Raw genomic sequence first — 15308 nt, 5'->3', positions numbered from 1 at the left:
ACCTACCAGTGGCTATTCAGCCATCCATTAAGGCCCAAGGCCCAATAGCAATAAATGACCTATGGGCATTTATTATGCAAACACTATAAATAGGCCGCCAAGGCTCACACCTCAAGGTACGTCGAATTTACCGCCTTAAGACTACTCTTCTAGAGAACTTCTCTCTAGAATCCGAGCATCATTCTTACTTAGGCATCGGAGGGGCTTTCCTCGGAAACACCCCCGAGGCTAGTGACTTTGCTCTTGTGCAGGTGAATTCGGACTCCACTCATTCAAACAAGCAAGATCTTCAACACATACAAAAGGGCCTTCATTCGAAGCCCATTGTTTCCATCTTTACAACACCGGAACAACTGTCAACACTAACGTAATCGGAACATACATTATGATACTTGTGACAACATCTTTCAATATATATCCACTTGTGACGCACTTGTGGTGTTTGATCTAAGGGTGATGATAAAGGTCACAAGTTGCGACAACATTTAATTATCACAATCTTACGTGTTAGAGTTTAATTGGTACATATAGGCGTCACGTAGACTATGCATCATCAGATATTTTTACTATGAAAATATATAAATAAACAAATCGATATAAAGAAGAAAACAAATTTTAATATTAATTAAGATTTTCCTACGTTTATTGTAACATGTATAATAGGTTATATACGTTAAATATTTTACTTTCCAATTTAAATAACGACACATAAACATGACATATCATTATTGTGACACGGCTTAAAGGTCGCATGTTGCGACCTTTATCATATTTGCTGATCTCATTCCCAACCCCTACACGTACAACTTATGTTAAAAAGGAGTACATCCCTCAAAAAAATAGTTAAAAGGAGTACACAAGTAAATGAGGATGAATTATGAAATTGTAATAAGAAATCCTCATGTGCTACATTATTTATAGCTGACATGTGATTGTCGGTCCAACGACTAGTAATGAACGAATAAACTTATCTCAATTAAGTTGTGGTGTGATGAACATTGCCCTAAAGTTGAATTTGTCCTGTTACGTATACACGATCTCTTGACAATCAACCTCAAGGGTTACACGACGTCTATCTCGTTGGTGTACTACAAAAAAGATAGGTTGAAAACGGATGTTACGTTGCCCAAAAATGAACCAGAGAATTTGTGTTTATGGAGATCGGTTATTTTGTGTGTCTTGTGAGGAAGAGAAGATCAGAATATAAAAGAGAAAACTGACCAACTAATTTCGGAAGCAAATTAAATTCGTAATCAATTAGAATCAATCAAAGACTTAATTGACGAGATAAAATATGTACCCGTTACGAAAAATATACGGTTACCATATATGTCAAACTATTCATTACGCAAGACTAGGCGGTAGCAAAAAGGGTCCCACTCGCCCGGGTCGTGTGCGCGTGTGCGGTGGCCTAGAGCCACCTCTCTAGTCTTCTAACAAACATACTAGTTGAATGGGAATATTATAAAGTGGGTGAAACTCTAGTTTTTTGTTAATGTGGGACAAAAGCCCTTTATTCTTTTGAAGCAAAACCAAACTATGAAGGGATGCTCCAACAGTCCCCCACATGATTCAAAAGAGCTTGGGAAAAACATGAAAGAAACTTTTTGGGCAACGGAGATTTTTGTTTTGAAAGTGTCAATGTCTTTTGGACTTGAATTAACACCCCAATACATACAAGAATGTTTTACAGTAGTTTAGATAGATTTTTCTTTGAACCTATTATGATGTTAGTAAATCATTTTTGGGCATTTCAACTTTTCTCAAATCAAGACTCCTTTTCGCAATTTGTAATTGTTAGTGCCCTGCAAGTACCCAAATTTTTCATGAATGCTCTAGAGGTCCCAATAACCTTAGGGACTCTCGTGGGGGATTGGGCGTAGCCCCCACATTCACATAGGTAAGCTCATCAAGTTTGTACTGTCACAAACCACCTTCACAAGGATATGAACTTATTAAGAGTTTTAGCTCAACCTTACACATATGAAAGTAAGAAAAATACTACGTCATTTTTTAGTACTTAGGGATGGTAGTAGTAAATAAAAACATGAGTTCTTTTTTTATTTCGTTTGACCTATTGAACTTAGATGTTCCTAAGATGGGTGTCCGTCACAATTTACTCCACAATAGGCTTTAAACCCATTCCTGTGCTGACTCAAGCACCATTCTTCTACAAAGGTCTTTAGTGAGAGGATCTGCAATATTCCTCTCTGACTTTACATACTCAAGTTATATTACATTTTTTCTGATTAAGTCTCTAACTATGGCATGCCTTAAGCGAATATGCTTCGCTTTCCATTAAAGGCTTGAACTTGCGCTAAATATAATAATATTAATTACTAAAACTAATAATAAATCATAAATTATAGTAATTAATAATAAATAATTAGTTATATATAATAATATTAATAATAATGTAAATATAAATAATAAGTAATATAATAATATAAATATAAATAATAAGTAATATAATAATAATAATAATAAATAAATAAATAAATAAATATTATTATTATTATTATTATTATTATTATTATTATTATTAAGTTAAATTGAATTGAATTAAACTGAACTGAACTGAATGGTCCTAAACTGAATGCTCCTGAACTGAACTGAACTGAAATAAACTGAAACTGAACTGAAGCTGAAGCTGAAACTAAGCAAAAAAAAAAAACAGGGCCTTAAGCACTCCCTCCGTTCTTAAATATTAGTTCCCTTTTGATTTTTTAGTCCGTTTCATCTCATTATTTAAACGTAAATATCTTCAAATTAAGTACGTACGTTAAAGAAATACTTCGATTGTAAATAATGACAAAATTTTGATATTGCTAAACTACACATTGAGACGGACAAAATAAGATATCAAATGAATATATATTTTGAAGTACGAAATAAAGTAGAAGATTCTTTTCAATTGTAAATAATGATAAGATTCAAGACTAATAATCAAGAACGGGGGAGTATTGAATTTAATTTTAGAGCTTGTGGTCACGTGAGGTAAAAGGGTAGATGTGTTGATAACATAGAATCTCCACATAAATACGGAGTAGCGGACATACAGTAGCTAGTAGGATAACTGCAGTTGTGAGAGGAGATGACATCAGCAAATGATGAGGGGTTTTCGGTGCAGGGATTTTATGGCAGAGACACAAAGAGATAGAGAAAGAAAGAAAAAAATAGATTTGATAAAACAGTTGACACACTTTTCAGAAACTGGAGGTTTGTTCAGAGGAACTCAAATCCTGTGCTCAGCTTCCAAAGACTTTTCCTGGATTTTTCTGTTTTTGGAGCCTATATTATTATTCACCATTTTAGGATTTGCTACTGTTTTTTGATTTACCATCTTCCTCCTATTTTCTCATTTTTATTTTTTATTACTCTTACTTGCCTTATACTATCTCTATTTCTAAAATATTGCCCTACAAAAAAGTTTATTTTATTAATTCTTGTGTGTAAAAAGTACATATAGGTTGATAAGGTGCTTGAGAAGAGAAATAGAGAAAACAAGTGAAAAAAGTTACTCCCTCCGTCCCTTAATACTCGCCCCACTTTCTTTATAAAGTTGTCCCTTAATACTCGTCTCGTTTCTGTAAATGACATATTTTTATTAATATTTTATAATTTCTCTCACTTACTGTTAGTTCAGTAGGAACACTTGACAAGAGGGGGGGTGAATTGTTTCTTGGGAACTTGGGTAAGTTTCTTGCGGAATTTAAACAATAAAGAGATTGAGAACAATGAGCGAAGAAAGATATAAAACGGAGGAACCTTCTTGACCCTAATCAAGAAGAACCTCACTACTCTTTTGTATTAATGCAATAACTCTATTACAAATACACTCTTTAACTCGAGTTCCTCTCGAACACGAGTTCCCCACACCAATCCTCCTTCGATTACTGTGCTACTCTTTCTCTCTCTGACTTAACTCTAAGTCGCTCCTTTTCTCTTTGACTTAACTCTAAGTCACTCTTTTCTTTGACTTAACTCTAAGTCACTCAAGGATCACTCAATCCTTATACCCAAAATACAATATGATAGATAGACTCTAGTACGTAATAAAGCTTATAGTAATAAGGAACTCAAGGAACACTCTATTTTGTCAACTGATTCTTTTAAAACGTTTAAGCTCTTTAAGATAGATTTTGTAGAAATCAGTTGTGTTTGAAAAGCCAAAACTCTTCTCCTTTTATAGGAGAGTTTTACCTAAGGTTGGGTACCCATGTTCTCCTCAACTACCCACTAGCTGTTACTGCTCAGTAACTAAAGGAAATAATGCCCTTGGTCCAAATATGCATATAATATTAAGTCTAATAAATGCGGTTCAGTATTAATTAACAAGTTAATAATTCAGTGAGATCAAGTGAGCTGAATGCCTAGCTAGAGGCCGCTTCAGTTCAAGTGGAATTAATGATATTAATCCACAACTTACTCTTGACTGAACTAGGGATGGCAATCACATCCGAATCCGAACCGAGTCCGACCCGATTCGAAGGAAAAAACCCGATCCGAATCCGAGAAAAAAAAGTCCGAATCCGAATCCGATTAAAAACATCCGAATCCGAATGGATATGGATCGGATATGGAGTCTGCAGAGACTCCGGCCCGACTCCGACCCGAGTCCGAATCCGAATCCAAATCCGACTCAAAATTATTTCAAAGTGTATTATTTTTCGTACATAACTGTTTTTTAAAGGAAGTTCCCAATTTAATCTAATATATTTAATTAAAGCGCATACATTTGTATTTATTAATTTATTAGAAACTCATTAGATTTTGGTAAATGAGAAATATGATTTCTAATTTATTTTAAAATTAAGAAATACAAGTTCTATGTAAGTAAAGTTAACGCATTATTCGGATTTGGATTTGGATATGGATTCGAATTTGGATATTATATGGATGCAATTTTGGAGTCCGAATTTTAAATGGATTTGGATATGGATATGGATATGGATATGGATATGGATGCAATTTTGGAGTCCGAATTTTAAATGGATATGGATATGGATGCAATTTTGGAGTCCGAATTTTAAATGGATATGGATATGGATGCAATTATAGAGTCCGAATTTTAAATGGATCGGATTTGGAGTTTACTACATCCGACCCGAATCCGATCCATTGCCATCCCTAGACTGAACCCGTAGGGTCACACAAATAGTACGTAAACGGATCAAGTATTTAATGACATTAAATACTCCATCTATGGATATTCGGAATCGACGGATCTTGGTTTCAGTGGGAGCTGAGGTCGTCACAAGCAAGAAATGAATACTCCAGAAACGATGATATTGCCGGAAACGAAAATATTGATCGTATCGAAAATATAAATATTATCCAAGACGTAGATATAGCCGGAAACGGAAACATGGTACGTATCGGAAAATATTGATGGAAATGGAAATATTGTCGGAATCGAAAATATTGCCGGAAACGGAAATATTGTCTGAATCGGAAATATTATCGGAATCGGAAAATAATTCCGGAAAGGGAAATATTAAATATTTGTTCGAAACGGAAATTAATTCCGGAATCGGGAATATTAAATATTGTTCGTATCGGAAATGAATTCCGGAATCGGGAAATTAATCGGAAGCGTATCGTACGAATTAGCATCGGACGAGGCCTGCCAGACGAAGGCCCAGCACGAAGCCGGGCCATCGCCCAGCAAGCCAGCGCGCCACAACGCACCAGCCAAGGCTGCGCCAGGCCCACCGCAAGGCAGGCCCAGCGCGCGCCAAGGCTGCTGCAGCGTGTGGGCCTCGTGGCAATGGGCTGCGCGCGCGCGTATGGCGCCCCTCGTGGGCTGCTGTGCGTGCGTGTGTGTGTTTGTGTGCTATACGAATCCTAAAGCTATCAGGTTTCGATATATGATTAAATTCCTAATCCTAAAAGGATAAATTAATTAAATAAGAGTTCTATTGAGATTCTAGTTTAATTAATTCGTATCCTAATAGGATTCCAGTTACTTTTCCATACCTCTATAAATAGGTGCCTAGGGTCATAATTTATAGACACAATTGAAGTATTCTAAATGTAAGATTTTGAAGAAAATCAGCCATACACTTGCACCATATTAGCCGAAATTCCTAAGCAACCTTAAGGGCGATTCTAGTTGGTCAAGCTTAAGGCGGATCCGGACGTGCTGTGGACTATCTACGGAGGGACGACACTTAGAGTCCTAAAGACTTGTTCTTGTTTGGTTCGGGCGCAGCTAGGGAGGGCACGCAACAAAGTGTATGCATCTAAACTATGCTAAATGATTATGTGTAATCTTTCCTGGCTTTATGGTTTTTCCGCATGATTTATGTTTTGTCATATGAATCATAACCTAACAGTGGTATCACGAGCCTCTTATTATTTTCATAATCTAAATTGCATGAACATGGTTAAAAATTACAAATTTGCAAAGAATTAAAAGGAGTGATTAATTTTCGTAATTGTTAATTAATTGCAAATTGCGTTTATTTAATTATATGTACGCAGTTTTTCGGCAGTTTCTTCGTTACTCATCCAAATCGAGTGATTTTTGTGTCAATTCCGCATGTAAAAGGCATTCTAAAATTTTGACAAAAATATTAATTTTCGGTCGAACCCAGAATTCCCAAATTCGAAGCCTAACTATGACTTTTCGGAGGTTTTAGTTTTCGAACGCAAAAGTTTGTAAATTTAAGATGTTAAATTAAATCTTGAATTTTTGATTGGCCTACAGTATATGTTTAACAAGTTTGAATTCCTAGCCTTGTTAATTATACAACCTAATTTGTAATTATGATTAATTTGTTGAAATTCGAATAATTTAGAATTAATTTGATTTTCAAAATTAATTAATAATTTAATTAGGTACAATTGATTAAAAACCACCATAAAAATTGTTAATTTGTGTTAAATTTTAAATTTTTATGACCTATATTTGAATCCATGTTAATCGGAAATTAATTAATTAATAAATTTTCGATTTTTCGCCCTAAAATTATGAAATTAATATGATTTATTAATTTGTCATTAATTTTGGAAATAAAAGTTTTAATTTTTATGCAATTCGCTCATAAAACTTGCACGCACAAAGCAATGGACGCTAAGTGTTACCTTTAAGGGGTGTTGCATAGTGCGGGCATGCGACGACGAGCTAGGGAGCTCGTCGCCCATGCGGTACGAATGCAGCGAGCAAGGCGAGTAGCACACGAGCACAAGGCAGCAGCCCTGCCTTGCGTCGAATGCTGCGATGATGCATGGGCGGATGGGCGATGAAGCAAGGCGTGCGAGCATGGCAGGCGCGCGCGCGCGGGCAGCGAGGGGTGCTTCGCTGCACGAGCGCTGCCTCGCCCAGCCTCGCCAAGCAACTGCTGCGCTACGAATCAGCGAGCGATGCTGCGCGCAAGCGTGGCTCGGCTTGCTGCATTTGCGCGTGGCAGCTGCTCGAGCCTTGCCGTGCGATCACTCGTGAGGGGCGATGATGCCTCGAGGACTCGACGGGGCATGGGCGCAAGCCCATGGCCTCGTCTTGACCCGATTGATGCGCTTTGAATTTAATTTTTGATTTTCAGTTCGGAAACGATTTTAATTAATTTTAAAATTCGTAATTTAAATTGTTTTCTTGGATTTTAATTTTGAATATTATAATTATTATAAATTTTATTTATACTAATTATTTTACTAAAATTAAATCTTGAATTAATTAAATTCGTTTGATTCAACTGAAATAAATTAAAATTAATGGATTCGATCATAAATTTATGTGAGCTTTAAATTTTAAATTAAATTTGTATGTTTCCGGTTAAACTAGAAATATATTTTTATGTTTAAAATTAGTAAAGCATATGAATTTATTGGTTTAAGTGGGAGCATTTTTAGTCATAAACTCTTGATTAGGTCTACAAATCCTTTAAGGTTAAACAACTTGATTATAATTAATAAGGACTGAATAATTGGTAGATTATTGGTGCCCTTAATTAATTGCTGCAAATATTTATGTGATGCATAACGTGTTTTACTAACCAGCTATGTGGGCCATTCATGATAATGAATGGGTGAATGGTATATATTGTATATGTACTGTTTTGCAGGTTATGAAGTGACTAGTATGGCCCAAATAGGATAGAAAATATGGTCTGCGTACCATTAATTTGAATGTAATTGGTCCAAAGTACCAAAATTGTTTTTCAATTCAAATATGGTCTGCGTACCATCAAATAGTTGTAATTAGTTTAATTATAGCTTATCCTATTTGAAGAAAATGGCGCCTCCCACGGTGAAATTTAAGACGAAGTTACCATTTTCGAGACGGACTTTGAAGTTGAAGCTTCAAGATGAAGTCGGGCCATACTAGATCACATTTATCTTATGCATGCTTTAAGTTATTTATTGCTTTAAATATGTCTTAATTATGCATGAGATTGTGGCTTTTTTTTTTTTTTTTGCTAAGTAAGTAAGGAATATATTAGCTCAAAACAAGATACAACTTAAGCTAACTCTAGCAAAACAAACCAACTAGGTTGGACCATTTTGGACTAGAGCAAGCAGACACCAAACGCACTACTTACAAAGTCAAAAACCATTGACTATCCCTTCTACTTATAGACTTTGGCATAACCATATAAATTCTACTTCTAACAATTTGCTTCAGCCTAGACACAAAATGTTGCACAGTTGGAACAACTCCATTCCAAAAACTATCATTTCTACTCTTCCAGATGGTGTAAACAGAAGCAGCCATGCCAGCAAATATCACCTGTTTTCTGAATTTTGAGTGTTTACTGCACCCTATCTTCTTGATAAGCTGCTGCAAGTTACAAACAGGTAGCTGAATGCCCAACCAAATCTTCAACTCAGCCAGACATCTACTACTAAAAGGACATGAGAAAAATAAATGATCATGGTTCTCAATCCCTTGCCCACACAGTAAGCAATCAGAAGAAGAACTGACCCCAATACTAGCCAATTTGGCTGTAGTTTGCAGTCTCTGTTGGACAGCAAGCCAACAAATAAATCTGTGTTTTGGAGTACTCAAACGATTCCACACCATATTATCCCAGTGTACTTTTGGTTTACTACCAACCAATTTGTCATAAACTTGCTTAACAGAATACTGTTGCATTGAACACAATTCAGCGTAGGAGAAATGCAGCTTCAACTTCTCTTTAGTGGCACAAACCTTCTTTCAGTACCAACTAGCATAACCACTAGGTTGGTAATCCCACCAAACCCCATCTTTTAAATACATAGATGTCACCCATTTTGTCCAGACATTGACCTGATTAGTAGCAAGGGACCACACATACTTTCCTATGTTTGCCACATTCCACAGTAACACATTCCTGAACCCCAAACCACCCACACTTTTATCCATACAAGTACTATCCCATGCTACATTACTAGGTTTCTGACTGAATGGTTTCCCACTCCAAAGAAAGGATCTGGAAATCTTAGTAATTTCCTACAGCACACACTTAGGGAGAATATAAATCTGAGCCCAATACATATGGAGACTCATGAGAACAGAGTTGATCAACTGATCCCTTGCAGTGTAGGAGAGATTTCTAAAACTCCAGATTCTTATTCTAGCTGTCATTTTTTCAACTAACACCCCACACTGTGCAGCTGAAATTCTCTTTGAGCTAATAGGAACACCCAGGTGTTGAAATGGAAGACTGCTTCTGCTAAAACCAGACACCTCTAGAACTCTTTTCACAACATTCTCAGGCATACCATAACAATAAATGGAAGATTTAGCCTTATTTGCTTGTAAACCAGAAGAATCTGAAAACAGCTTGAATGCTTGAAGTAACAAATATATGGAAGGGAAATCCCCTTTGCAACATAGGATCAAGTCATCTGCAAAACATAAGTGAGTCAACTGAAGCTGACCACACCTGGGGTGATACTGAAAATGCTGCAATCCACTCATTTTCTGTAAAACTCTGGACAAGTACTCCATGCAAATGACAAAAAGGAGAGGAGACATAGGGTCACCTTGCCTCAAACCCCTATTAGACTTAAAGAATCCTTGCATTGATCCATTAATCATCAAAGAGAACATAGGAGTGGTAACACATTCCATAACAAGCTTTATAAACTGATCTGGAAACTCTAGACACACCAACATTTCTTTGAGAAAATCCCAATCAACTGTGTCATAAGCTTTCTGCAAATCTATTTTCATCAAACAACTAGGCTTGACACTCTTCCTACCACATTGTCTCACAAGATCCTGAACCACCATAATGTTGTGCACAATGAATCTCCCATGAACAAAACCACCCTGATTTTCCAAAATGAGATCAGGTAATACTCTCCTTAATCTCCCACACAGAACTTTGGTGATACACTTATACAAGGTGTTAGAACATGAAATAGGTCTAAAATCACTCACATTCCTAGGACACTTAGTTTTAGGAATAAGGGTGATAGCAGTGTGATTTACCTCTTTCAACAAGTTACCAAAATGCAACACATCTAGGACAGCATCAGTGACATCAACACCCACAACTTGCCATTCATCTCTATAAAAGTGAGAACCAAAGCCATCTGGCCCAGGAGCCTTATCACCCTTGATAGAGAACAAAGCTTCTTTAACTTCTTCAGCAGTATAAGGAGCAGATAAAATGGCCTTGTGATCTCCAGAACACACGGGTCCCACCTGGACAACTTGCTGAATCACAGACTTCCTTTGAACATGAGTTGTACCAAGAAGAGATTTACAATAAGAAACAAAATCATCTGACACAGCCACTGGATCATCCTTCCACTCACCATTCATATCATGAATAGTATAGACTTGATTCTGCACATTTCTACTTTTAATACTCTGATGGAATAAAGCTGTGTTCTCATCTCCAGATTTAATCCAATCAGCCTTAGCTTTTTGCTTCAAGAATTCCAAGTAAGCTTTATGCTTAATTCTATACTCATTAGTGGCAAGCAGTTCCTGATCAGCTAGCTCCTGATCATTAGGATTATGATGCATAGCTTCTTGTGCAGACAACATTGTTTGATAAGCACTCAGTTCAGCAGCTTGAATATCAGAAAAACCCACCCTATTCAGCTCTTTCAAAATAGATTTAACTCTTTTCAGTTTCCTGGTCACAATATACATTTTGCTACCAACAAAAGTTGTATTCCAAGGAGCAGAAACTGAATCCTGGAACACAAGAGAATTCTTCCACATGGTGAAATACTTGAAAGGCTTCTTCCCTACCACTACACCAGGCAATACAGTAAGAAGACTAGGACAATGATCATACTGACCTTCACTCATGAAACACACTTCAGCAGAACTGTACACATTCTGCCATGCAACATTCCCCATAATTCTATCAAGCTTAGAAAATACTCTAGCTGCACCCTGTTGTTTATTATTCCAGGTGAATAAATTGCCTACACACTTGATATCATTCATTCCACACTCTTGCATGCAATCAACAATTTCTTCCACTTCAGCTTTCCTAACAATACTACCAACTCTCTCATCAGCAGACATGACACAATTTAGATCACCACACAGAATCCAGGGACCAAGCACTTTGATGGCCTTCAAATCCCTCCACAATTCCTTCCTCTGAACACTAGTATTGAAAGCATAAATGAAAGTACAATGGAAGCTAGGCTTACCACTTATTGGAGCAACAAGATATGCAAAAATTGACTAGATGCAGCCACAATACTGAGAGTAAAGCTACCTGGTTTCCAAGCCACTACAATCCTCCCTCCTGGATGGAAGCTAGCATTGGTGGTAAAACACCAATTAGAGAATACCCTTTGGTAAAGAGTGCCTAAGTTAGCACCCTTTACTTTGTGTTCTAGAAGGCCAACTAAACCAACCCCATACTTCTGAATAAATCTCCTGATATCATCTTGTTTATGGGAATAGTTGATCCCCCTAACATTCCAGGATAAAATTCTATCCATTAGGAGAGGAAGAGTCCCCCCTTCCAGTAGTACTGACCACTTGCAAAACAACCTCACCACCAGCTAACCCAACTAGAGTATCTCCTATTTGATCCTGTTCTGTCAATACTCCATAAGAATTAACAATTTGAGTAGGAACAACAGGAGATGACCTCACTCTAATAGGCTTAAGAGCCCTCTGAAATCCCTCCTGATCTACTTCTGGTTCAGTAACAGTTGGCTTAGTCACAGGTTGAACCACTGGTTGAGTGGTTTTCTGAACCCATCTCCTCCTAACTCCACCTTTTCTACAGTCAGCTGCTACATGCCCAACCATCTGACAACTAGTACATATGAACTGACACCTTAACAAGATCACCATGTTCATCCAAAAAAGTCACATAATCAGGAAGTGTATCCATATGGACTTCCACTAACACCCTTGCAAACTAGATCTTATCTCTATTAGCAGTAGCTTGATCCCTCTTGATAGGAGTACCAATTTGTTGCACTATTTTGAACAAAGACTTCTCACCCCAATACTTGAAGTTCAATTTCAGTTGCACCCAAATTGGCACCACCCTTATCTCCTCCTTTTCCATGTTCATATCCACTGTCCAAGGTCGAAGCATCAGAGGTTTATTATCAAAGAAAAAGTGTCCTGCCAGCACTTTATCTCTCGATTCCATAGATTGAAATCTCACCAGGAATACCCCTTTTTTTAACCATACTCACCTTATCCACCTTCTGATTCCTCCAAACTCTCCTAACATACCCCTCCATTACATTCAGTGGTGGATTTGCACCCACAACATAACATACCACAGAAGAGTTCCAGAAATCAACCTGAAGGAAATAGTGCCCTTGGTCCAAGTATGCATTCAATGTTAAGTCTAATAAATGCGGTTCAGTATTAATTAACAAGTTAATAATTCAGTGAGATCAAGTGAGCTGAATGCCTAGCTAGAGGCCGCTTCAGTTCAAGTGGAATTAATGATATTCATCCATAGCTTATTCTTGACTGAACCCGTAGGGTCACACAAATAGTACGTAAACGGATCAAGTATTTAATGGCATTAAATACTCCATTTATGGATATTCGGAATCGACGAATCTTGGTTTCAGTGGGAGCTGAGATCGTCACAAGCAAGAAATGAATACTCCGGAAACGATGATATTGCCGGAAACAGAAATATGGATCGTATCGGAAATATAAATATTATCCAAGTCGTAGATGTTGCCGGAAACGGAAACATGGTACGTATCGGAAAATATTATTGGAAATGGAAATATTACCGGAATCGGAAATATTGCCGGAAACGGAAATATTGTCAGAATCGGAAATATTATCGAAATCGGAAAATAATTCCGGAAACGAAAATATTAAATATTTGTTCGAAACGGAAATTAATTCCGGAATCGGAAATATTAAATATTATTCGTATCGGAAATGAATTTCGGAATCGGGAATTTAATCGGAAGCGTATCGTACGAATTAGTATCGGACGAGGCTTGCTAGACGAAGGCCCAGCACGAAGCCAGGCCGTCGCCCACTAAACCACACGCAACAAACACACGCCAAGCTCGACCAGGCCCAGCGCAAGGCCAGGCCCAACCAAGCCTTGGCGCGCGCGCATAATGGGCTGCGGGCAAAGGGGTTGTGCGCCGTGCGTGGGCCGCGAGGCTTGCGCATGGGCGTGCGGCTCGTGCGTGCGTAAGTGTTTGTGTTCCTGTACGAATCCTAAAGCTATCGGGATTCCACATATTGATTAAATCCTAATCCTAATAAGATTATATTTATTATTTAGAGTTCAAGTTGGATTCTAATTAATAAATCCAAATCCTAGTAGGATTATAATTCCTTTTCCATGCCTCTATAAATAGGAGCCTAGGGTCATAATTTATAGATACAATTGAAGTATTCAAAGGGTAAATTTTTGAAAGAAAAATTCAGCCATACACTTGCACTAACCTAGCCAAAAATCCTAGCCCCTGAAGGGCGATTCTAGTTGGTCAATCTTGAGGCGGATCCGGACGTACTGTGGACTATCTACGGAGGGACGACACTTGGAGTCCTAAAGAATTGTTCTTGTTCGGTTCGGGCGCAGCTAGGGAGGGCACGCAACAAAGTGTATGCATCTAAACTATGCTAAATGATTATGTGTAAATAATATGCTTTCCTGGCTTTATGGTTTTTCCGCATGATTTATGTTTTGTCATATGAATCATAACCTTACAGTGGTATCACGAGCCTCTTATTATTTTCATAATCTAAATTGCATAACATGGTTAAATTTCACAAATTTGCAAGGAATTAAAAGGGGTGATTAATTTTCGTAATTGTTAATTAATTGCAAATTGCGTTTATTTAATTATATGTATTCAGTTTTTCGGCAGTTTCTTCGTTACTCATCCAAACCGAGTGATTTTTGTGTCAATTCCACATGTAAAAGGCATTCTAAAATTTTGACGCAAACCGAGTGAACGCAAAAGTTTGTAAATTTAAGATGTTAAATTAAGTATTTGCGATTCTTGTTGATAAATCTTGAATTTTTGATTGACCTACAGTATATGTTTAACAAGTTTGAATTCCTAGCCTTGTTAATTATACAACCTAATTCGTAATTATGATTAATTTGTTGAAATTCGAATAATTTAGAATTAATTTGATTTTCATAATTGATTAATAGTTTAATTAGGTATCTATGATTAAAATCCACCATAAAAATTGTTAATTTATGTTAAATTTTTAATTTTTATGACCTATATTTGAATCCATGTTAATCGGAAATTAATTGATTAATAAATTTTAGATTTTTCGCCCTAAAATTATGAAATTAATATGTTTTATTAATTTGTCATTAATTTTTTGAATTAAAAATTTTAAATTTTTATGAAAACGCTCATTAATGTTGCACGCACAAAGCAATGGAAGCTACGTGTTACCCTCAAGGGGTGTTGTATAGTGCGGGCACGCGACCCCGTGCGGTACGAATGCAGCGAGCAACATAGCGCATGGCGCTCGCACGAGGCAACGCAGCCTATGCGTGTGTGCTATGCGATGGGCGAGGGCGACGATGCAAGGCACGAGCGACGAGCAAGACGCGTGTGGGCAGCGATGCTGCCGCGCCACAGCGCGCCTGGCTCGCCCAGCCACCAAGCAGAACGCGCGAGCAGGGAGCGATCCCCTCGCTGGGCGCGCGCTGGCCTGCGCAGCAACACGCGACACAGCACAAGGCTGCGCGCAGCGTGGCCGGCTGTGGCGTGTCGCTGTGTGTGCTTTGTGCTACGATCAATCGAACGGGGCGCGTGCCTCGTAGCTTGATGGGGCTTGGGCGCAAGCCCAAGTGCCTCGTCTCGCGACGATTGGTACGTTTTGATTTTAATTTTAATTTTCAGTTCGGAAACGATTTTAATTAATT

General features: G+C 37.6%; 1 protein-coding gene across 1 annotated transcript; it reads right to left on the bottom strand.

Moving 5' to 3' along the window:
• Nucleotides 1-8539: 8539 nt before the first annotated feature.
• LOC110776532 (uncharacterized) lies at nt 8540-12669 on the bottom strand. The gene is made up of 7 exons (XM_056829479.1): nt 12591-12669; nt 12337-12499; nt 11945-12230; nt 11755-11829; nt 9441-11644; nt 9206-9317; nt 8540-9088 (listed from the first exon to the last, which is right to left on the bottom strand). Exons 1-7 carry the CDS (start codon nt 12667-12669, stop codon nt 8540-8542), a joined length of 3468 nt encoding a protein of 1155 aa, XP_056685457.1.
• Nucleotides 12670-15308: the final 2639 nt, after the last annotated feature.

The sequence above is a fragment of the Spinacia oleracea genome, chromosome 5, assembly GCF_020520425.1.
Source record: "Spinacia oleracea cultivar Varoflay chromosome 5, BTI_SOV_V1, whole genome shotgun sequence".
NCBI classification, from domain to species: domain Eukaryota; kingdom Viridiplantae; phylum Streptophyta; class Magnoliopsida; order Caryophyllales; family Amaranthaceae; genus Spinacia; species Spinacia oleracea.
Note: the sequence above shows the minus strand (reverse complement) of the source record. Positions and strands in the feature narration are given on the sequence as shown.